Source organism: Aplidium turbinatum, chromosome 14 (genome assembly GCF_918807975.1).
Source record: "Aplidium turbinatum chromosome 14, kaAplTurb1.1, whole genome shotgun sequence".
NCBI classification, from domain to species: Eukaryota; Metazoa; Chordata; class Ascidiacea; order Aplousobranchia; family Polyclinidae; genus Aplidium; species Aplidium turbinatum.
Window position 1 is genome coordinate 14474718 of NC_137485.1, and position 22671 is coordinate 14497388.

Below are 22671 nucleotides of genomic sequence, written 5' to 3' on the forward strand. Positions count from 1 at the left end.
AATATTGTGAATCATGTTTAATAAATATTGTAGCCTAAGGCTTCATGAAAGTTTTTCGAGGTTGTAAGTGTTTTTCCAAGTTCGGCATAAAGTTTTGTAATTTGGAGATCAGGCAGTTGTTTGCCAGCAGAAGCTCTTAGCTTATTTGTCAACAATCTTATAAAACTATAATCGGCTGTGCTTCCACATCCATCTTGATGCGTAATTTTTTCTTTAGATATTCTTCTCTGGGCAATACAAATCAGTTTTATTCTTTTTTAAATGCCTGATCCTTTTAGCTGCGTAATTTTTTGTGTTGGCCTATCATTTTGTAGCCTACTAAGATATTCCTGATTTCGTGATCTATTTGAGCAATGGGAAGCAATTTCTCAAATGTTTTTCCGTTTCGTTCAAATGTTTTTTCGAACCGTTTTTTTTTTGCCCAATAGCCTACCAAGCTACAGTATATATTCTCCATTTCGTATTTGAGTAGGCCTAATCATTTTTTTTTCAAAGGTAAAATATATAGATAGCCTATAGGCTATATAGCCCAAAACGTTGCTTGGTTCTGCTTGCTTACGGTTTAAAAAAGAAAACTCTCTACCCGAACTGAATTGGAAAATGGAATATTATTGTTTTCAATTGGCACCCCAAAATTACCCTCACAACGCTCTAAAACTTTGTTCCTCGTGAATGTGATTTGAAGTTGTTCTGATAAAAAAGAAGACGAATCTGAGATATAGGGAATGCATTTTATTTTATTCTAATACAACGACTAAGGCACCACAAAACCAAGAAAGCTAAGTTAGATAGACCACACTATAGGAACGCTAAGCTACACAGTACACACATACAAGAAATCTAAGGCACGAAAAACAAGTTGACAACTCTGTGTAGAGAATGGTTGCCCTGTAATATATTTGCATGTTTTCATTTTGAAAATGGCACTAGGATTTTCAAAAAAAAGATCTGAACTATATGGTAGTTGTAGGCTGTACAGGTTTTGTAACAAACTATCATTGGCAGAAAAGGGGTTGTTCGATGAGATTATAACTTGTTAGTTTGATAAAGCACATGATTAAATTCACAAAAGTTTGCATTTTGTTTAAGACTGTTAAACGAAAAAATTTTGCATTAAAACAAAATATAGTTTCAAATATTTTTGTTAAACTACATTTGCAGGCCCAACTAATTTGTATATTAGGCTACCGCAGAACACTTTTGATTTTTGTGCGCTTCTTTCGTTTTGAAAATACTGCATTATGTGCTTTAAGCATATCCTATAGAGAAAGCTTCTCCCTATCAACTTCTATTTACTGCAGTTTGAAAGTAGTTTGATTTTTTTTATATTGTTGAAAATTTTAAAAAGTTCAAAATAAGCTCCAAATGGAGCAGTCTGATCTTGGCCCATACGCCTTCATTTTACAAGAAACAGCATCGTCTTTGATCAATACACTTTATACATCATAATTTTTGTTTTCTAGTCTTCATTGCCGTGACATCATATATATTAGGAAGAAATATGATATCTGCCAAATACGAGGCCTACCCACCATTAGGCTACATGAGGCCTACAAAGAAGCTATTTTATGAGGTTCTAAAACTGTAAACAAAGTAGCCTACTGAAGGGAAACAATACTTCACAACATGTCTATCTTGATATCGTTTCGAGTTATTTTTCCAGTAAAACAGTTCGTTTTATTTCGAACTGATTGTCATGAAAAGATTTCTTTTTCGACCAAAACATAATTTGAAATCCCCTACATTAAACTAATGCAAATGCACTATAGGCAAATATGTACATTTCTATAAGAAAATTATCAATGTTTGTTCTTGCATCATCTTCAATTGTCACCTGACAAGGGTAGTAGTGCACCAGGAGCGATGATGATAGTAAACAGAGTCGAAAACACGAAGAAAATTGTGAAAAAGTAGAGACAAAATCTGAAAAGAAAAGTATTAGTGTTATTTGTTGTAGGCATAATCTTTCTATATTATTAAACCACACGAAGGTACAGTAGGCTTAGATTTCAGACCAATCTACAATCCACGAGGTTTGTTTTCATGTTAGCCTATTTATGCTAAACTGAAAGTCACCTATCCCGATCCGTATCACGCTGTTAAATTTCTGTAACCTACACTGTCCACCTCTGCTTGATAGGTTACATTTTACAACAAATTTTGTTGAAACATGTCAGTTTAGTAAATTGGGTTTTGCCATAGATTAGAGATTTTACATAAACTCTATTGTAGGCCTGTCCAACACTAACCTTTGCATATGTTGGTAGTAAAGGCAAAGCCAAATCTTTCAATTTTGGCAAAAATAAAATATTTTTGTTATTATATCTCAAAAATTTGATATGATAGTAAAAATCTGAGTTCAGTACTAACATGATTGGGCCCCTAAACAGCTGTGCTCCCTCCCCATCGAGAGGCGCGGGCGTGGTTAACACGGCCCTGTAAGGTTTATCTAGGTTTCTGGATGAGGTTTTATCAAATCCGACCACGCTCGATATTTTATCTGCAATGTTTTTACTTTTTGTAAATATGTTAGGACTGAGTTGTTGCATGTTTTTGTAGTATGCTACGTTTAATTTTTTTCACTGCGCAGCCTTCGTATTGTTGGGGTTCACGTGTCTACACCTTATATGTTATATACTTATTATCAGGGCCGTTGACAGGATTTCTCGGGCCCGGTACCCATTTATTTTCGGGCCCCCTTCATCGACAATGTTATGAATATAAAGGTTGTGTACAAACTTTTATTGATGTGCTGTTAAAATGAGGATGACACATGCCGTTCAAGGTAGAAAATTAAGAGGAGTATCATTTATATATTCTCAAGATTTGTTGTATCCACGAATTTCCCCAACTGTGCAATTACGCATTAGGGATTTCTCCATAAACCGCAAAATCCTTGCTCTCAATCATGATCTTCATCGATATGATTAAAATTGTTGGAGTTTTCGGCTGAAATTAATTCTTTGTGAAGTAGAGTACCCGTTGGAGAGTAAAACATTTTGGGGGGGGGGGGGGGGGGGGCGAACATAATTTTTCCAAATTTTGTCTTTGCGTATATATTTTCAAAAATACAAAATCACTCACAATTTCTGACAGTCATCAACTTGGCCGTGTACGAAATACAAACAAAAAAAAACACAAAAAAATACACGTACAACAGCGAAACAAGGCTGAACTTACTTTATAATCTACGTTCATAGACCTGTCTGTGTCCCAATTACATAAAACATTCTTGTATATCACAAAAAAATATACAGTATATTAAGCCTAACTGAATTAAAAAAAAATTGAACTGAGACTTCACCAATAACTGGATAACAATAATTGCTGAATATTCATGTCACCAGATTATATGAAAATCTCCAGCCCAACTTCAATAAAAGGCCTGACCAAAAGTAGCTCAATCTTTTCAATTCAAAGATATATCAATATTTGTAAATTTGCATTGAAAAAAACTAAAATGGCAATCCGTTTACTTATCAAACCAGTAACATTACTTAATCCATGCTGCTTCAAATCCTACAGCCTGAAAAGAATTGGACAGTTTACCATGCTATGTGCATCAAACTTCCACCTTTGAACAAAACTACTTTTGATACCAAAAATAGTGATATTATATTACAATAAAATCATAGTCAATGTTTTTTCAGAAGATCATTACAAAGATAATCTTACTTCACAATGAAGCAGCTAGGCCTACTCAAATCACAAGCACTGAAGAAAAATGACTCCCAGATAATAACTTCAAACTCAATCGTTGCCACAAAATAAAGACCACATTACCAAAACATGACACAAAAATAGCACTGTTTACATTGCCTGATATATTAACTGCATGAATTGGATGACAAAACAACATAACATGTGTCTTTATATTTGATTGTTGTTGCTCTAATACAGTGTCATAGATAGTAAATAGCTGAGCATATCAACCCTGGGACTGGCAAAGACAAACAGCAGTTTATACAAAAAAAATTCAATATAGAAAACAGTTATACCATAGCTCACAAAAACATGAAATTAAATCCAGGAAAATTCACAAGTTGTTTTCATTTAATATACTTTTTCACTTTGTACATAACTACAGTTAGTGGCCTGGATCAATGCTCACAAAAGTGGTGTATATGTGGCCTCACAACTGTTGATTATTAAATTTTCCAACAAATGCTTATTTTGTTTGACCATATCTAAAAATGATAAGCTATTTTTGTAGTATTTAAGTCAAGTTTTGCGAGCATAGCATAACTCATGGTAAAACTGACTTATCCAATAATTGGATATTTTTGCCCAAATATTTTTACAAACAAGTTCTACATTAGTGGGATATAGAGAAAAAACAAAAAGTTCATAAGTTCACCAGAACCCAGCAAGGTTTCAAAATTCTGCCAATGAAGGAATGTAAGCTAGTGTGATATTCTAACGAATATTTGTAATAAGCTTATTTCAGCTTGTCGAAGCATTATTTTGCATTTTTTTCTGCAAATACTGAATTGAAACTTAACATTCTGCCCAAATTTTAATACCAAATATAAAAGTTTTCAAAATTGTCGATACTCTGTTTTACATTCAAAGCAAAATGTTTTTTATACAAAATTCAACACTATAAAGTTACTAAACTGGTAGAATGTTGAAAACTTATGGTAAGAATGGATTTGTCCAAATAATTTTTATAATCAACTACATTAGTAGGATATTGAGAAAAAACAAAAAACCTCGTAAAGTTACCAGTACCCAGTAGACTTATCTTACCCATGAAGAAATGCAACCTAAAGCCCTAAATGTTAGTCAAGTGAATATCAGTAATAAGCTTACCTCTGTTTCCCAACTCTGCTTTTTACAGTTCTATTTTGCAGTTGTCGAATCGAAACTTATCATTCTGCCCAGATTGCAATACCACATGCAACAGTTTTCAAAGTTGGTGATAATACATTTACATTCATTGGAAAATATTAATGTATGATAAATGTCTGATAAATGTGAAGAAAGGCGTTCTTCCCGGCTATCAGCACAAGGCTGATTACTCACTAGCACAGCGAGCTGCAGTGACGCTTCGCTAACCAGAACGGTGTAGCTTCCACGCCAGCCATTGAGACCTCCAATTAAACGTTTAAGTTATTTTGGCAGCCGATTGTAGCATCGAATGCCCAGCCTCATGGGCCTCATGCCCAGCCTCATGGGCGAAACACGTGTCTATCGCTGTCTATTCGATGCTACAATCGGCTGCCAAAATAACTTAAATGTCTGATAAATATTAATGGAAAATATTAATGTATTAAATATTAAATGGATTAATATTAAATATTAAAATATTAATGTCTGATAAATTGCAACAATTATGTAAAGTTTCTAAACTGGTGAGGCGTTGAAACATTGTGATAAGATTGATTTGCCCAAATAACTGGACAGTTTTGCCCAAATTTGCGACATTTTTTTTTAGCGGCGGAGCAACCAATCCCCTGCCCACCCACCTCCTACGGCTATGATTTGCAAATAGCTAGAAGTGATTACCACCAAAAAATATATATATTCAGAATTAAAGAGTAGGTGAAGAAAAATATTTCGTGTTTTTGAAAAAAAAATCGTGGTTAGGGAAATCACTATACCCGGAAGGGGGCCCGGTACTTTACCATCTGACGGCTAAAGTGGCTGTTTTAACCTCTGTTGGCAATTCCTTTAGATCTGATTATATTAAGATCTTGATACTGTTTGAAGTCGCGGGGAATCTTTTAAATCCGGGCCCCCTAAATATTCCGGGCCCGGGTCCAAAAGTACCACCTAGACCCCCCTGTCAACACCCCTGCTTATTATCTTCTATAGGCTACAGTCTTTGCCTGCAGATCATATCCTTCTACGCATATCATGGCGGATCCAGCAAGTAGCTTCAGAGGAGGCAATTCCAACAAAACACAATGATGTGTAGGTCTTTTTCATTAATTCGACCTTGTAATTCACCATGAATAAAGTTACTTTTCTGAGTTTTAAGGCGGCGATCGTCCCAATACCCCCCTCCTGAATTCGCTACTGCGACATATTTTCTTACTTGTCCAAAACTGTTGCTGCAAACTGCCATTCCAATGCTGCTTTTTCATCTTCGTCATCGTTGTGCATTCTGCTTGTGATAAAGCGAACTTCTTCAAGGACGTCTTCCATTTCTCTAAATGGTTTTAGTAAAAGTAATAAAAATGTAGTTCTATTGTCTTTAATCAATTAAACTGTAAAAATCATTGGTGAACAATGAACATACATCTTGAAACATTTAACTTTTGTAATTGAATCGCATAATTAATTACATACGGAAATAATTGGGACTTGAAAATTTCAGAACAATGTAATTGTAATGTAATTAAAAAATTTGATAGTGTAATTGTAATGTAATTGAACTGAAGCTATGTAATTTGATCCAAATCTGCTGCACACCAGTTTTTGAAGTTGCACCAAAACAAGACCACAAATACAGGCGCGGATTCATGAGGGGGGGCCAGGGGGCCCGGGCCCTCCCCCGAAGTTTTGTGAAAAATTGTAGAAATTGTATGTTTCCGCATCAAATGGTTTGATAAGCTTCTAAACAGCTGATATTAGTCCCTCGGCATCACAATTGATGAAAATGGTTCTTTTAATGTCTATTTTATAGCATATCGTATATGTCGTAGTAACCTATCATTGTTCATATCTGTTTAGCCTTTTCCTTCTTTTTAATTGATTTTCAAATTTTCTGGCCCCCCCCCGAAAAAAACTCTTAGATTCGCGCCTGGATAGGTTTTCTACAGTAAATAGTGCTGTTAAATTTCTGTCTAAAATTTAGCCACAAAATTTGCAGATAGAAAATGAAATGAAAGATAGAAGAAATTTTAGGGATGGAATGGAAGATTTATATGATCAAATGGAGATGAAATAGAAGAAAATCTCAGGATTGAAGATGAAAAAAATGTCTTCCATTCCATATAATTCCATAACCTGCCGGCAACTGCGTTTCGTAAAAAAATTGATTTACGAAAAAAGGTCTTAATTACTGGTGCTTCATTAAAAAGCGATTGTCTTCAATTGTCAACAAGAGCAGCAGCAACTAACTGACCTTTGTGCATCATGGAGAACAGTTTCTTTGTGTGGTTGGTTTGAATTATTTTTGTTCCATGGACTCATTTTATCTCCCATCTGAAAGTAAAACAGCAAAGTTTTTGCAATTTTGTTACTGAGAACCAGCCGCGGATCCGTAAAATAGTAACAAACAATAAATAAAAACAAAACAAATTTTCAAACCCTCACAGAAACTAGTGGATAATCTTCTGCTTTTTCGTTCACCTCTCCTGGATGATCCAAAAACTTTCTTCGAAAGCTATTTTCTCCTGGCCTTTTCATTCGAAGAAGACGCGGAAGCGCAAACAAGAAAAGCCAACGAATCTAGTACAAAACACGAAATAACCATAATATTTGCTTACTCCCTTAATTCAATAATTTATATTTTATAATCTATAGTGTACAAATAGGTTTGGAATGACAAGATTTTAACCGGGATTTCAAATTTCTACTCTGCAATTATTTGTCATAAAACAAGCAAGAAAAGATCATAATTTCAACAAATGCAACTTATAAAACTCTAATAGCCATTTTAATAAACCTTGCCTACATCGGTTGAGGGCAAATGTACTTCACCACGTCACGCATCATTTCAATGAGATCAAAATGCATCTTATTTGTGACAATTTTGATGTGCTCTGTAGGCTACTTTTGTAATGTGTGACAACCAACGACATTCTTTGTCAAATCTATGATAAACTTATATGAAATTTAAATACTTTTCTTACATTTTTACTATTTATTGAAAGTATCGTCAGGAATAATGACGATTAATACTTTAAAATTTGTTATCATCTAGTTTGCAACCAAATGACGCTCAGTACTTACGTATGACGGCATTTTGTTTGTGTTTGATGAGTTTGTGTGGTGGAAGTTCAGTGACACCACCGTGACCAAAACTGATGCTGTAACCATAACGATGCTGCATGCAAAGTATTTTCCTGGAAAGTTATAGCTTGTATGAAAGGGAATCCAAGTAAAATATTTCATTTCATGCATATAGTAGCCTACATTTTAACATTGTCAACGGTACTTTTAGAGAGTCGTATTCTCCGAATAACAAATAAAAAAAAATTTTCACACAAAATAAGCTTACCATTAGCCTCTATTATTGAATATAGATAAAACTGCAACTATGGCGGAAGAATACGTAAATAAGAAAAATATGCATGGCCTGTAGCCTTGACAGGAGGGTCTAGGGGTAATTTTGTACCCGGGTTCGGGATAATTTTAGAGGCCCGCAACCTTTCCAAGGAGGTCCGGGTACTTTCAGAAACCATCTGGTATTCTTTAGATGTAGCTTACTTTTCTTAGACGTGTCTTGATTTGGGGCCTGACGATTTTATTAGTACCGGGCTTAAATTATCTCCTGGCCATGTATAAGGCATTGCAGTGCAAGGCTGTGTTACGTTTGCTGCAATCAATTTTAGTAGTTGGTAAGTTCAACAAAACTGTATAATGTCCCAATCGTCTTGACCATGTCTTTCCATTGGACCCTGAAACCTGAGATAAGTGAGTGAGGTTGGAGTCCCTCTCTCAGTTAAAACAAAATCACGCGCAAGTCATGATTCTGTATGTGGCTATCTTCGGAAACGAAGGACGAACATCATATTAATATCCTACCAGCAATCGTGTGATTTTGCTTTCAGATATGAAGAATCGCTGGAAACACTTGGAGTTGGCAGAGTAGTTGGCTATAATTGTTTCAATAACATCTTACATGTATTTATTTTTAATTTAATTTCGGTAAAGCAATGGTGGCCTTTCAATCTGGTGAGTTATGATAATTCAAAAATAGGCTTATGCAGTAAACCATAGTTAAGCCATTTTAGTAGCGTAGCTAGAAAAAATGTTTTAGGGTCTCAAAATAAAATTTTAGAGAGGCAAAAGCAACGGTTGGAAAGAGGTAAAACGTTATTCGACATAAATTGCAATAGTGTTACAACGTTGTAATACTATTAAAATATATTTTTGTGGGAATCAAGATAAAATTTTTGGCTGGTGATTGCACCCCTAAGTCCCTTGGGGCTATGTGACTGAGTTATTTTGACGTTCTAAGTAGGCTACCAACTTTTTGTCGTAGCAAATGTGTTCTTGTGGAGGCTTTCAATAGCTTTAGCCAACAATGCAATACTGCGCTATTGCAATGGTTTTTCTGTCTGTTGAAGTTTTGACGTACAAAAGATCTTTTGTTGTATATTTTTTTGATGAACTAATTAAGTAATGAACTGAGGCAATTCTTGAGGTTAGCTTGAACGATGTATGGTGTATTGTGTGGCTGAGATATTATCAAAGTCAATTAGCTTTAGGCGTAATGAGTGGCTTAGCATTGATAGAAATCTGAGATAAATCGGACATTTTTTCGGCTTTATGCAAGGAACACACACAAACAACTCTCTGTGATATCAAGCTCTTTTTTAAAATTAACACTTTTTCGGGGTAATTCAAGCAGTCAAACTAAAAGCTTAACTTTCAGCTTCCAATCAATTTGTTGCCAGCTACTTTATAAGTATGCCTACACTTAGGCCTATATATAGGCTAGACCTACACAAATAAGCAATTTATCTTTATCAATAGAATACTTCGCTCACTTTTTTCACTTTGCAAAACGTTCCAATGCCAAAACCTCGCTAAATAAGCTAATGTTAAGCTTTTAGCTATCAATACAAACCTAATAGAGGAATGACGTCAGTTGGTGGAAGGTTGTCCGCAACTAGTTGCAAGAAAACTACCAGAGCAAGTAAAATGGTAATACCTAAAAAATGAAAAAATGCTTTTTATCGATTTACTTCATCTAAGGCTAAGCCCTAAGATACAACATTGCCAGACTGGCCACTCACTAATGACGTAAAAATTAGATTTAGTCTATTTTTTTCCTGCTAAAAGATTTAAGTAATGTAATGGATTGACTTTCGCTTTTAGCAGCATGATTGTTCCTTGTTTTACAAGTGTAGATAGAACGATCTATTTTAGCCTGATGCTATGGGTTCGTTTGCTGTGGTGATAGCAGTTTGTCACGAGCTTTAGGAACACAGTTCCCTGGTCATGTGTAATGACGAAGTAAAACGTGAAATCTTTAATCAATCTTTATTTCTGTCAAATAATGCATTGTTTTAATCACCTTTTTATTGTTAAGCAGTGTTCTGCTGCTTCAAACCAGAACGAATTTTCTATTACGTTAACTTTAGGATACTTGGTGTAAATTACCGTCTTTGCAATTTATTTTTAATCTATTAGACAAACCAAATAAAAAAAAAAACACCATACAAATATGTGAATAAAAACATCATGAAATGTAAGTTTGCAAGCATGGCCATTAACTCAAAAAAAAAACTTGTCTCTTTTCGACCATAAATGATCAAAAAATCTGGCGTTACTGCAATGATTTCAATAGGCTTACGTAATTCTTTGTGTGATTGCTTACCCAAGGTAATTCTCTCTCCAGAATCTGCTGGTAAAACGAAGACTAAAAGTGTAAGAGAGCATACCAATATGCACGGAAGTATCAAGTTAAAGCCATAAAACAACGTTCTTCTCCTGATATGAATTGTATAAGTCACATCGACAAACGGATTGTTCGGACAACAGTCATAGGTGATGGACGTTCGTTTTCCAGTCATTGCTGCAAATAAGTGACATTAAAAATAATCTTAAAGTTTCTTTTCCGTGCAAACCTCTTTCCCCAATAGCTCCGTTTCTTTAGCACTGAATTCTGTGATCTAAAACAGGCAAGATAAATAAACATATTTTTTAGTTCTTTGGTAGAACCTGATAATATATTTGAATATGTGAATTCAACAGGGGCTCATTTTCCACAAAGATGGTTTTGAGATAAACACGTTTTGATTATTTTGGTTGGTTACTTTTGTGGTGAAATTTCAATAGTGATTATTATGCTTTGGTTAACTATTATGCCTGAAAATGTCAGTCGGTGAAGATTCTGTGAAAACCTTATGGAAAACTTGAAGCCCACTTGCTGGAGTTGGGCCTTGCTAAAATTCAATCGAAATGCTGTGGCAGATATTTTCATATTTAGACTTGAAAAAATTGGTCGATTTTTTCAGGTATCATTCAGATGAAACTGAAAGGAATCAGAAATGCACAAAAGGTGAAATTTGAAAAAAAAATAGAGTCGGGCTCTTTTTAAATTCACGTATTCAATATTGCAAGTGACGACACTTTTACACAAGTCGACGATGTGACAGTGTTAAGACAAATAGGCTACCATACATTAAATAACGCATTTTTTGAAAGATTCCCTCAATAAAGCAATGAACTAAGTGCAAATTTTAGCATTGTAACTAAATCTATTGTTGTTAAAATAATGACTTATTGTTGAACAATTTAGCTTGAAAACATATTCACTAACTTAGTGCTGAAAAACTGCTTCAGTTATTCAGCAATCTATTCATTGCAAAATACGTAAGCTGGATACAGACTTGATGCAACTCACACAAAAGATCCCATTCCCCACTTGGAATGTATGAATCGTTGACTGCGTGCAGACTCTCTAATGTAAGATCGACCTGTTCAGGAAAGAGAGCTTTTAAATTGTTGCCTTGATTGATACCCTTTTTGATGCTAAAGCATCTTTTTAATATTATAATGTATCTCATATTTCCCTAAACACGTTTTGATTGATGTTGATAGCAGCTGCCGGGAGGTAAAAGTAGGCCTACTACATGTTAGCCTTAGATTGTGGAGAAGTGATAGTAGGCTACTGCATGTTGGCCATACTTTTTGAAGATTCGATTTTTTGTATTCACGCAACTTTAGATCTCCAAAACCTGGAGGAAGTTTTAAAATTGGAATACATAAAAATTCCAAAAATAAGAATTCTCAAAAGCTTGAATCAAAATTTTTAAGAAAATGTCTAAAAAAAGAAGTTTTCTGCTCCTTGCTCCACTTTTTCTTTGTCTACATTCGCAACTTTTAAGCATAGTCTCAGAGTGAAACTTGAGCTTACTCAAAGGATTTGACCAGCACGCACCATGCAACTTTGTGGAATAATCTAGAACGCAATTTCAGCAAAGAGGCGAAAATATGATCAGCAGGTTTAAGACATCCTGAAAGTTATGCGTAAGAAAAATCGATAACTATTCTTACGCAGAGTCAAAGTATCTTAGGGAAACAATTGAAAAACGTCTCATAAACTATCATAAATGCACCAAAACTCATACATGTTGATTCTATGAGTCTACAGTGACCTAAACAAAAATGTCATTACCACAAAAGATACTTCTAGTGTTAAAAAAAACAAAAAAACTTTCCATTAGTGAAATTATAACACAATGCTTTAAAATGCTCCCATAATGGCAGTTCCCATTGTCTTCAAAAATAAATATGTGTTTGCTATCATATACTTTAGTGCTATATGCATTTAGTGCAATTCAAAATCTATCAAGAGCTCTTACCAGGCCTCCATGATAAGTCCACGTTCCAAACTTGATGAGACACTTTTGGTCGTCAAAAGGAAAGTTTCGAATATCAACATCACAAGTTGTTTGGAAAAGTCCTGGAGGAAGCCACCTTACTTCACCAGTATGCTTCACTATCAGGTTTGTCTTCAGCATTTGATCAAATGCTGCCACAGCACTACAAAGCACAGTATACTGTTTATTCGACTGTACTAGCTTATAATGTTACTTAAAATTCATAACAACTTGCAACATGCAATTTCGAAAGGCATTGCAAGGGCTTCGCTCCTTGCCCTATGCTTTTACTTTTAGATTGACAGCAGATTTTTAAAAGCATGTCATGAAGTCATGAAATGTCTCATGTAAGTTACACTGCTCTGTTGTTTATTGGTACAAACAAATGTTATCGAGATAGTTTTTTTCCACCCTACAGCTTTTAATTGCATTAAGTTGAATAACTCTTCGGTCGTCTATGGTTTTGAAGCTAGGATAAGTTGTGTAAAGTGAACCTACTTGATGCTTCGAACTTGTTTTTTTTACTCTTTCTAGAATCTAGAGAGCGCCTTGGATTTAATTTCAATAATTTCCACAAAAGAGTATTTACTTTACCTGTTGTAGATCAAAATGTCCGGGTACCAAACATATTTAGAAGGTATTCTGATGTCAGTTATTCCACCAAACTCATCAGGCTGCCATTGTAGGAAAGAATCATTCCATCCCTAAAAAAGTAGATTATAACTTTTCTGCAAAGTACAGCAAGCTTTAGCCTACAACTAATTAAAAACACTATAACGTTGTCAGAATTTGGCAACATAAAGTTTTTACTTGTAGCTCCCGAAAACTACCGGTGGCATAGCAAAAGGATAAGATCATGTTTTCTTCGGCATTTTTCGGAAATAAAGCTAAGTCTCTATGTTTTCTTGTTGCTAATTCCTGGCTGAGATATTTAAATGTCTGGTAGCCTATTGGCAAAACTCGCTCTTTTAATGCAGTTTCGTTTAAAATTAGGCAAACTTTGTTTTAGAGACTGAAAACATCATTTTCAATATCGTGACGTCACACGTGTGCCAAAGGGGGGTTGAAACTCCCCCCCCCCTTGGCTACGTCACTGCGCTTGAAAATTCGTAGTCCACTCGCTCGCTAGTTTTCCTCCTATATGTGCTTGTACTACAACCACAAAAACGGTACAAAGAGCTTAGGCTACTGCAAAAAGAGTGCATTCATAACAAAATTTTTTTCCATAGAAACTTAGCACAAATTTTACTGCACTAAAATGAACCGTTGGTCCTTTAACTATCGCAATGTCATTTACACAGGTGTTGTAGTTTTTCATATTAGTTTATAAAATGCTACGTTCTTACAATCCAAACTGCTCACCCATCCCATATACATGCTTGTTGTTAGCAGCTGATTCTTTTCGTCCTGTTGGTAGAAAATGTTCATTAGTAGTAATCTTGTGTAGCCTAAAATCAACTTGTCATCCGCCTCAATGCGTCTGTTAGTGCTGTAATTGAGCAATAAACATCAGTTTAAACAATAAAACATATAAAAACCTCTTTGTTTACGCTTCTGAAAAACTTATTTGTTTTTAGGCTTCATCAGTTTATAAAGAATTTCTAACCGCCAACCAAACGTAAAAACAAGAAACAAACGTCTTGGATATTATCGATACTGCATTCAAAGAAAGCAGTTTTGTAAACAAAGCTTTGGTGTCCACAATCTGATAAACACAAACTGTTTGACATTATGAATACTTTTTTAAATCAATTTTGTATGTGATAACCTACTTTGCGGTTCAAACTGTAAATTTTGAAAATACATTTTTTACCAAATCAACAATTTGCTGAAGTGTGAGTGAGAAAGAAACGTTGACAATATCTTCAAATCTAGCAACTGGTCGAACTCTCGGGTCATAGCCTTCTAACAAATGGTCAAGCAGCTTCTTTTCTGCCGAAAGTTTTGCCGATTTTTTAGGTTCTGTAAAAACAACAAAAAATACACATGAGGAAAATGATAAAAAAGGCTTGCTTAGATTATTAATTTTTTGCTATATTGTAGCCTACATGCTGTAATAGCGTTGACAAAAAAACTGTCACACGCCGTTTGAATCGTTTTTAAAATTTTGATTAACAAAAATTAAATTTCTGTATAATGGAAAGATGTGTATCTTGCCTTAAGCCAAAAAAAAACCAAAGAACAACAAACTGAACTTTCGTTTTACAAATTACTGTAGGCTTAAGCGGCTTGTTATCACCTTGTAACTTTTGCTTCATTAGTTTATTTCATGTTTAAACACAATACACATCAGGACCGGTAATTGGAACAGGAAGATAGGCTACAAGTCACGACAAGACAATGTACAGCAAACAAAACTGCGAATATGAGAACTGCAAAACGATATGTCCCATGTTGACTGCAACATTTCAAAGGAAATCAACTTCAATTGAGTCGCGTCTATACGAATCAAAATGGTAAAAAAAACAAATGCCTCTTGTGAACATGCTTCGGTACGTGCTTTCGAAACCTCAACTGCTTTTAGAATAATGTATCATTCATGTACAGTATGTTGACGAAACCCGCCTACCAAGCATCATAACAAAAGAAATTAAAGGCCTTCACAATTAAAACAGTGGAAACAAACACACGCACAAAAAGTCAAACTTTAGTCCTCAAAGTCACATTTTCAAGGTGAGATAACTCTTTTTTGTGATACTTTTGACAATTTTTGTTTATGAAAGATAATAATCAAGTAATGGTAATCTGACAACCGCAAGCCAAGTTTGCAGAAACGCCCGAAAAAAACTGGATTTTTTCTGTTTTCCTCTTTATCTTTACAGTGAAAATCGACTTTATCAGTTGCATCACCGAAAGAATGTGTTTTCTCATATCGTTCTCCGACTTGATGTAGGCCTACTTATCCGCATCTGGTGTTATCTCCTGTTATCAGCAATGTTATTCTATAAGCAATTTAGATGAAGGCTTCGATGAAGACGTTGGTTTATTGATACATTTAAAAGCACATTGAAATTTCGGCTGTTACCATCAAGTTTATCATGAAATGCTTTATCTCATTTATGTTGAGACATGGTTGTGTTCATTAGCCCCAGCTAATAGGATTGCTAAAGCTTTATCAATACATTAGTTGCGAGGCTATCATCACCTATCTGAAGCGTGAGAGTCATTTGCTGTTGTACACTTTTACAATTTCTTCAGTTTGTCAAGATAAATCACAAGTCTCATATGAATGTAGTAGCTATTGTAGCATGCGAATGTAGCTATTGAAAGCAGCAAAACCTGTAAAGTGTACTGTATATGTCGATATTAATTTCAAGTAATTAAGCAATCATGCAAAATTGCAGAAAGGGGAGTGTTGAAACACTCTGTCACGGCATTTTCTTGCTTTTCATCACCGGGTACACAATCTGAGTGCTGATTTGGTTTATAATCACAGAGGTTGATTTCTCAATTTCTTTTTTACTGGTAGTCTAGTAGGCTACCAATTGTTCCGAATTAAACCAAATATGGTTTATCGTATGTAGCCAACATAGTTTTAGCCAGCTTAAAAAAGCTGCGAAAAAAACTGCAAAGGCAGAGCCTTTACAAAGCAGAAAATCTGCCACCAAATGAAGGACCTCGGTAAACAACCCAAACGAAGGATTGTTTAGGAACAAGTCAAATCTAAGACAGCCTTAAAGAACGCTAAAACAACGCAAAATGAAGAAAATTATTTCAATCCGCGATTGATGCATTATTTTGTCATTGATGCTGAAGGTTATGACTGTTTATGAAGCAAGGGAGCGTACTTACTGTAGCAAGACCAATAGTGTTTGGACAAGCGACCGAAGAGAATGCGTGTAATCAATTTCCCTTGATCGCTAGGTTTTATTAAAATTATAAACAGCTTTTCGCTGAAGGTAATCTCAAATTAATGGATCGCGGACACTTTAGTCATAATAAGCAGAAAGATAAGACAATGTGGAAGTAATTGATTGGATCAGTTTGAACTTGGCAAAAGGTCACGCTCGGGGCAAGTTGTTTGCTCTAAAATCAATTGTTACTTTAAACATTTCTAATAAACTGGTATGTTCGTTGCAAACATAAAATAGCATGCTTGAAAACAGATTACTGAAAATACAACAGTAAAATCCAAATATTGATAACCTTACGTTACACGGTATCTGAAACTGCTGCTTGATGTGGTGAAATTTCCTTTCAATTTGTATTTTTGAAAATATTGAACGGTATTACATCAGATTGGGAATTCATTTTTTCAAATAAAAAAAAATTATTAAAAAATTATTTTATTATATTTTAAAATATAATTTCTTCTTTGGTGATAGGCATGATTGTATATAAAACCTAATAGCCTAGATAAGTTTGCGTGAAAGTCAATTTCGACAACATCAACATACAAATTGATATAAACACCAACTAACTAGCCTACAAAATGAATTATTTTGATGCAAATGAAGAAAAAATTGATTAAGCTTTTTTGTTGGTATTTTAAATGAAAACAAGCTTACTGAAGAGAAGAAAATTATTGCTTTATTGCAAAGAAACCCAACACTGCCACTGTTTTGTAGAGGGTTTTACATTCCTGCGTTTTGTTGCCTACGTAGAGTAGTTAAATAACAAAAGTAAAATTTAAACTTTAAAACTGTGCAGCATCTAGTTATTACTTGATGAGTAACTTTTGGGCGCAGAAATTGACATGCTGTATTATGCTGCAGAGAATTGAATAGGATTCGTTCTGCAATCCTTTGAAGACTGGAGTGACGAGGATTCAGCGACAAATAGATTGCTTTAAATACTCTAGATACGTTGATGGCGGCAAGCAAGCTATTTGTCAAGGATCACCAAAAAAATCAGTGCCAGCTGCAGCAATACAAAAGTAATTTCTCATTCGTTACGGAGGCTACCAAAGCCTACACAATAGCTATGGCTGTTGAATCACAAAACTATTCTGTATCTTTGTTTTAAATACTCGTGACGTTGCATCAACAAGTTTTAGAAAAATCGTGAAGTTAACAAGAAATCATTTTTTTTACATTTTTTTTCTATGTTAACATGCAAACCATATTTTATTTACCTTTTCGGGCACATCCCAAGCATAAGATCATCAACACCAAACATGCATGTTGAAGCAGCCAGGAGCTGGACATGTTGAGTCACGAACCAATTTCTTGTTGTATAGTCTATATTTTAAACTAATTAAGAGCTCAAATAAATATGACGACCTAGATTTCTGAATATTAAAGAACAAAAGTTAATAAACAACATTTCATAAAGTTAATTGCTGGATAAGTAAACGTGCCTGCTTAAGGAAAATTTCCCAGGAGAGCAATAGTGTATGTGATTGTTTTTAATTTTGTATGAACGTACGACACATAGTTTTTACAGACAATATAAACTCAAAAGGTACGTTTGAAGATAAGTCATAGATCTAATAATGCAATGAAAAACCGTGGCTCTTCGGCCATGGTACATCAAAGGACTTGCATGAAGCAGACATTCAACAGAAGCTTAATTTGAGTCTGTTGACTTTAGATCAGAAAACTTTGGTTTTGCATACCGAGATTGGGAGATTTTATTTTTTAGCTTGCTGTTATCACAATACCATATGTAATAAGCCTACCAAGGTATTATTAAAAAAATTGTTATTATTAGCTACATTTAGGAATTAATTATTATTGAAGGTGGTTTTGCAATTCAAAGCGGCTATCTTTGGAAATTAAGCACAATTCACTTACAAAAGTTGGAAATATTAGATTTTGGAAATCTTTTTTTACAAAAACATTATGTAAGTAGGAGCATGCAACCCACTGACAATTTCACAACGAAGCACCTGGGTGTCGCTATGCCTAATAAGAAAACATCATGTAGTTAGTACTGTGCACTTTCGTAACCGGCAGATTATCTTGCGCTATTAGCTACAATATTAATATAAAACTTTCGATAGTTTTGCAGTTTTTGTATTGAAAACAATTGCATTGCAGGAATCTTTGTTCTTGGACGGAGAAAGCTTCTTTGGAAGCTAAATTTAGTCAATCTGGCAAGCTTGCACAGGATTTAAACCGCCAACGCAGGTCTGATACTCGAGATTGACAGCGTGAAGTTTCGTTGTTGAAATATTGTTGCCCTTGAAGTAAACCATTCATGCGAGTTCTGTATTGTTTGTCTTTGATGAAGAATGCCCCTTTTAAATATTTATTTTGGAGGCTGCATTGGTCACCAACTTAATTTCAGTTGAAGGAAAGCCAGTTGTGCATGGTCACCAAGATTATGTATAAGCCAAGAGCTTTGCTAGTGAACAAACGCTTTCTTCTTATGTTTTTTTTTCTTTATATTTTAGACTTCTTGCGTAATTTAATGTAAGCCTATATTGTTTATTAAATAATTTTTATTCCTGTTTTTGTCTTACATTGTTATGAAATCAACAAAACGTACTAACATAGCCTACAGTCTGACACAAACTGTCACAGAAGCACTAAAAAAGATCGAAAAATCATTTTATAATTTTCCAAATTCAGATGTTTTTACGAAGTATTTCAAAAAAACTAATTATGAGTAGTACTTTTCAATTTCACTTTTTATCAAATACTAAAACCTTGAGTTTATTTTGAATATACCGTAACGTGAAGTATTTCTTGGTTTTTGTCATCATTTGCTGTGATCACCTAGCCTACCGCTCTCCTCAGACCTACACAATGTAAATTTGTAACACAACGCATACATCATTGTCTAACAATAAATAGCTTTAATTGGATGACGAAAGCAGCTTGAAAATTAGCACTGAATAATCCTCTAATCTTTTTTAAATAGTAGCAGCAACGCAGAAAAATGTCAAAAAGCTTGCTCAGTCTAATAGTTTTGATCTTCATGATGACGACTTGTTAGCCTACCATCAATCTTGCTAACCATATTCATTTAGATCTGCTCTTAGCCTTTTTTCCATTAAACCATACTGACATTGTTAGTAGGCATACTTATGTGTACACTTCTGCTCCCTATGTGTACTGGAGTAAGTGCCGGCGCAAGGTACGCAAAGCTGGCACCCAAAAAGGAACACAACATATTACGAAAAAATGTATCCCATTAAATTATTAATCTCTTGCGCCACCTGGAGTCGAGTTTTAAATGCATTATGTAGCTTGAAATTTTAATTTGCTTTATGTTGCTTGTTCCATGATACTAGCAGTAAGTAAATAGTTTTATTGTTTTATTAATAATTAGACAATTTTACTGTTGCTTTATCTAGGTTGGAAACTAATTAAAACGTTAAAATGTGTAAAAGGTACAAGTTGAAGAACTCAAAGAATTGCACTCCTCATATCAATGTTTTTTGCTAATGTTTTTTTTTAAAACAGTTTTCAACCACCTTGCAGAAATAAAAAGATAAAGAATTCATACCCAAAAATAAACATAGGCCTATTTCCTATTTCTCCTTTGTTGGCTGTCAATGACAATTCAATTCATTACACAATATAAGACCGTATCTTTTAAATGCTCTTGTATTCAATTATTTTCGCACAGTAATTGCTGGTTTGTAGAAACCAGTGAAAGTGTCGACTCCTTTGTGAACAAAGTCACGGTTGTTGATGAACTTGGCACTCGCGTGACCAGATTCTTCCGTCATTTCATTAATTTCAGTTTTAAGGACATATCGAAAGGCCGGTTCCATTACGGTTTTGAATGCCTGTATAAAAACGATGTCAAAATTATTATTGTTTCCCAACAACAGGCAATGACATTCAGATTTCCTAATCAGCAAAGAAAACATTTATACATATGATTAGGCTACTTTTTTTTAAGGTACCGGTAGCTTAAGTAAAACTTCAAAAAGCAAAGCATAGATGTCATTTATTTCCCTGTAGAAAAGCAATGAAAATGGAGCCAAACAGTTTGCACATGTCTGAATGCAGTGGCGTAGCCAAGGGGGGGGGGTTTGGGGGTTACAACCTCCCCCCTTTGGCACGCGTGTGACGTCACGATATTGAGAATGATGCTTTCAGTCTAAAAAAATTGCCTAATTTTAAACAAATCTGCATTAAAAGAACGAGTTTTGCCAATACCAAACATTCAAACAGCTCAGCCAGGAATTAGCAACAAGAAAACATAGAGACTTAGGTTTATTTCCGAAAAATGCCGAAGAAAACATGAACTTATCCTTTTGCTATGCCACCGGACAGCATCATTTTACAGGAATATTCATACCCACATTTTTATTGAAAATGCTTTCAGAATGCACCAAATTTAATGCAATTTTTCAAAATTTTCTGGGAGGGGGCCCCCAGACCCCCCGCCGCTGGGTGTCGTCTTAGGCGAAGAATCCCCTCCTTTCAAAATTCCTGGCTACGCTACTGTCTGAATGTAATAATAGGCTACTTAGTCTACTGTATCTTAGATATCCTACTCAAAACCTAGCTGTCTCAGTTTTTATCTTGCGACAAGAAAACGTTTCTAACACCTTAATTGCACTTTAATTACGATTCTACAAAAATAATCTAGTTGCTATGCTTTTAAATGTAGGCAACTATAGGAGATATTTGAAGCAAGCCAACCTTGTACAAATGAGTGTCTACCAGAACCTTGTCGTCAACATGGCCGTGAATGAAATTAGCTCCGGTCCATTCTTTCCAGTTTTCTTCCAATGCGTCGTTTGAAATGTCATCTAGCACTGAAATGTGGGTAAAATGTTTGTTTGCTTGTGAATCACGCAATCAAACTAAAATGTGCAACTAATGTCAATAAATTTCATGAGATTACAATGCATTTTCCGATATAAGATAGCAAGTCTGGCGTTATATAATGTTTTAGACAAATTATAGTATTCAACCTCACGTTCGACAACCAGGTATCAAACAATCTTTACGTGCGTTAGCCTTTGTCGATAATGTCATATCTTGCTGCGCTACCGATTGGTTTGATAGACTCTAGCTGGAGAGCGAGGGCTTACACAATGCGTACAGCAGCCCTAGCACTTGTATAGTATGTACACTTGTTTAAAATTTTCGTGCTCATTGTCACTATCAGGGCCGGATTAAGACGAAACTGGGCCTGATGCTGCAGCGCAAAAACAGGCCTATTTTTTCTAGGCATTGGTACATATGCATTCGACACTCTGACTCCACCGTACACGCGTAATCAGACCGACCAAAGAGCCTTTATTGCTTTCGACGCAGTCAGCCAAATTTTAATGAACATGAACAATAATAACGACGTGTTTATCGTAAAAACTCGAGAGTAACATCAGGCTATGTAACACCAACACAATTCAATACCAATATTGCCTGAAAAGTGGAGTTAATGAAGAAAAGGCTAATCCAGATCAACTTAACGTTGGCATATTGTCAATGCTGCGCTAGTGCGGCTTACTTATACTACTGTTTTTCGAGCCTTAGCAAGCGCGAAATCTTCGATCATGTCAGTGCAGTCAAGGCTGCTCAGCACCTCATGTTCAATGCTCATAAGCGCCAGCATGTTTAGCCTTTCCTCCCTCATCGAGGACCGCAGCTCTCCTTTGACTATTCCCAGTTTTGAGAAGCTCCGCTCGCCGGAGGCATTAGACACTATCAAGCACAGATAGATGCGCAAAGCAATCTCGACGTTTGGAAATGTTTGAGAAAGGTTCAACGACGACAAAAGCTTGTACATGGTAAGCTCTGCTGACTCGTTCACACTCACCGATTTCTGGGTGCGCATAAATAATGAGTAATGAGTACATAATGAGTACATAATGAGTACATAATGAGTACATAATGAGTACTAATCTTACTGCCTTAACCTAATCTATTCCTAAGGCTTAGCCTAACTCAGTGGTTCTCAACCGCCGGTCGGCGAAGTACCGTATCTTACTTTCTGCCAAGCTAATTTTAATCTGGAATCATAAGCATTGCAAAGTTGATACTTCCTGTAAAACTCATTTTACGCTTGGCCGATTCACAGCAGTAGGCGAAAACTGGCATAGCCTATCTCTCCTTCGTTGATACAGCAGAACTGTTTAATAATAAAGGTTAACCTTCCGATGACCTAGATTTTGTGCCGTTTATGATTGTTTCGTCATAAACTGCGTCTAGCTTTCAAAAAGTTTTGTAATACAAGGTCATTCTTCACTTTTCAGATGCTGCAATAGCTTGTCCTGTTAAACTACAGAAGGATTAATATGGAATCAACGAACCAA

General features: G+C 35.2%; 2 protein-coding genes across 3 annotated transcripts; both read right to left on the minus strand.

Annotated features, from left to right (window-relative positions):
- Positions 1–717: 717 nt before the first annotated feature.
- On the minus strand, positions 718–17725 carry LOC145783179 (neuronal acetylcholine receptor subunit alpha-7-like). Of its 2 annotated transcripts, none has more exons than XM_082594978.1 (13): positions 17581–17725; positions 14320–14468; positions 13869–13913; positions 13101–13210; positions 12489–12669; positions 11528–11600; positions 10499–10696; positions 9746–9829; positions 7903–8015; positions 7300–7398; positions 7073–7152; positions 6041–6154; positions 718–1923 (listed from the first exon to the last, which is right to left on the minus strand). In XM_082594978.1, the coding sequence occupies exons 1-13, from the start codon at positions 17651–17653 to the stop codon at positions 1824–1826; spliced, it is 1419 nt and encodes a 472-aa protein (XP_082451104.1). In that variant the 5' UTR covers positions 17654–17725; the 3' UTR covers positions 718–1823. The 2 variants fall into 2 exon arrangements, with proteins under 2 accessions (XP_082451104.1, XP_082451102.1); XM_082594976.1 differs by having other exon boundaries at positions 7264–7398.
- Positions 17726–20010: 2285 nt separating this feature from the next.
- LOC145782922 (uncharacterized) lies at positions 20011–22307 on the minus strand. Its single transcript, XM_082594682.1, has 3 exons — positions 22176–22307; positions 21053–21168; positions 20011–20187 (listed from the first exon to the last, which is right to left on the minus strand). The coding sequence occupies exons 1-3, from the start codon at positions 22246–22248 to the stop codon at positions 20011–20013; spliced, it is 366 nt and encodes a 121-aa protein (XP_082450808.1). The 5' UTR covers positions 22249–22307.
- Between the last annotated feature and the right edge of the window lie 364 nt (positions 22308–22671).

Excerpts from the sequence above, each read along its gene's own strand:
- LOC145783179 (XM_082594976.1), bottom strand. The coding sequence starts at position 17,653 with ATGTCCAGCTCCTGGCTGCTTCAACATGCATGTTTGGTGTTGATGATC. Across the intron at positions 9,830-10,498 it reads TGGAGAGAGAATTACCTTGG|GTATTACCATTTTACTTGCT; the intron begins GTAAGCAATCAC and ends TTCATTTTTTAG. Across the intron at positions 6,155-7,072 it reads GTTCTCCATGATGCACAAAG|AGAAATGGAAGACGTCCTTG; the intron begins GTCAGTTAGTTG and ends AAAACCATTTAG.
- LOC145782922 (XM_082594682.1), bottom strand. The coding sequence starts at position 22,248 with ATGTACTCATTATGTACTCATTATGTACTCATTATGTACTCATTACTC. Across the intron at positions 21,169-22,175 it reads TTATGCGCACCCAGAAATCG|TGCTAGATGACATTTCAAAC; the intron begins GTGAGTGTGAAC and ends CCCACATTTCAG. Across the intron at positions 20,188-21,052 it reads TAGACACTCATTTGTACAAG|GCATTCAAAACCGTAATGGA; the intron begins GTTGGCTTGCTT and ends GTTTTTATACAG.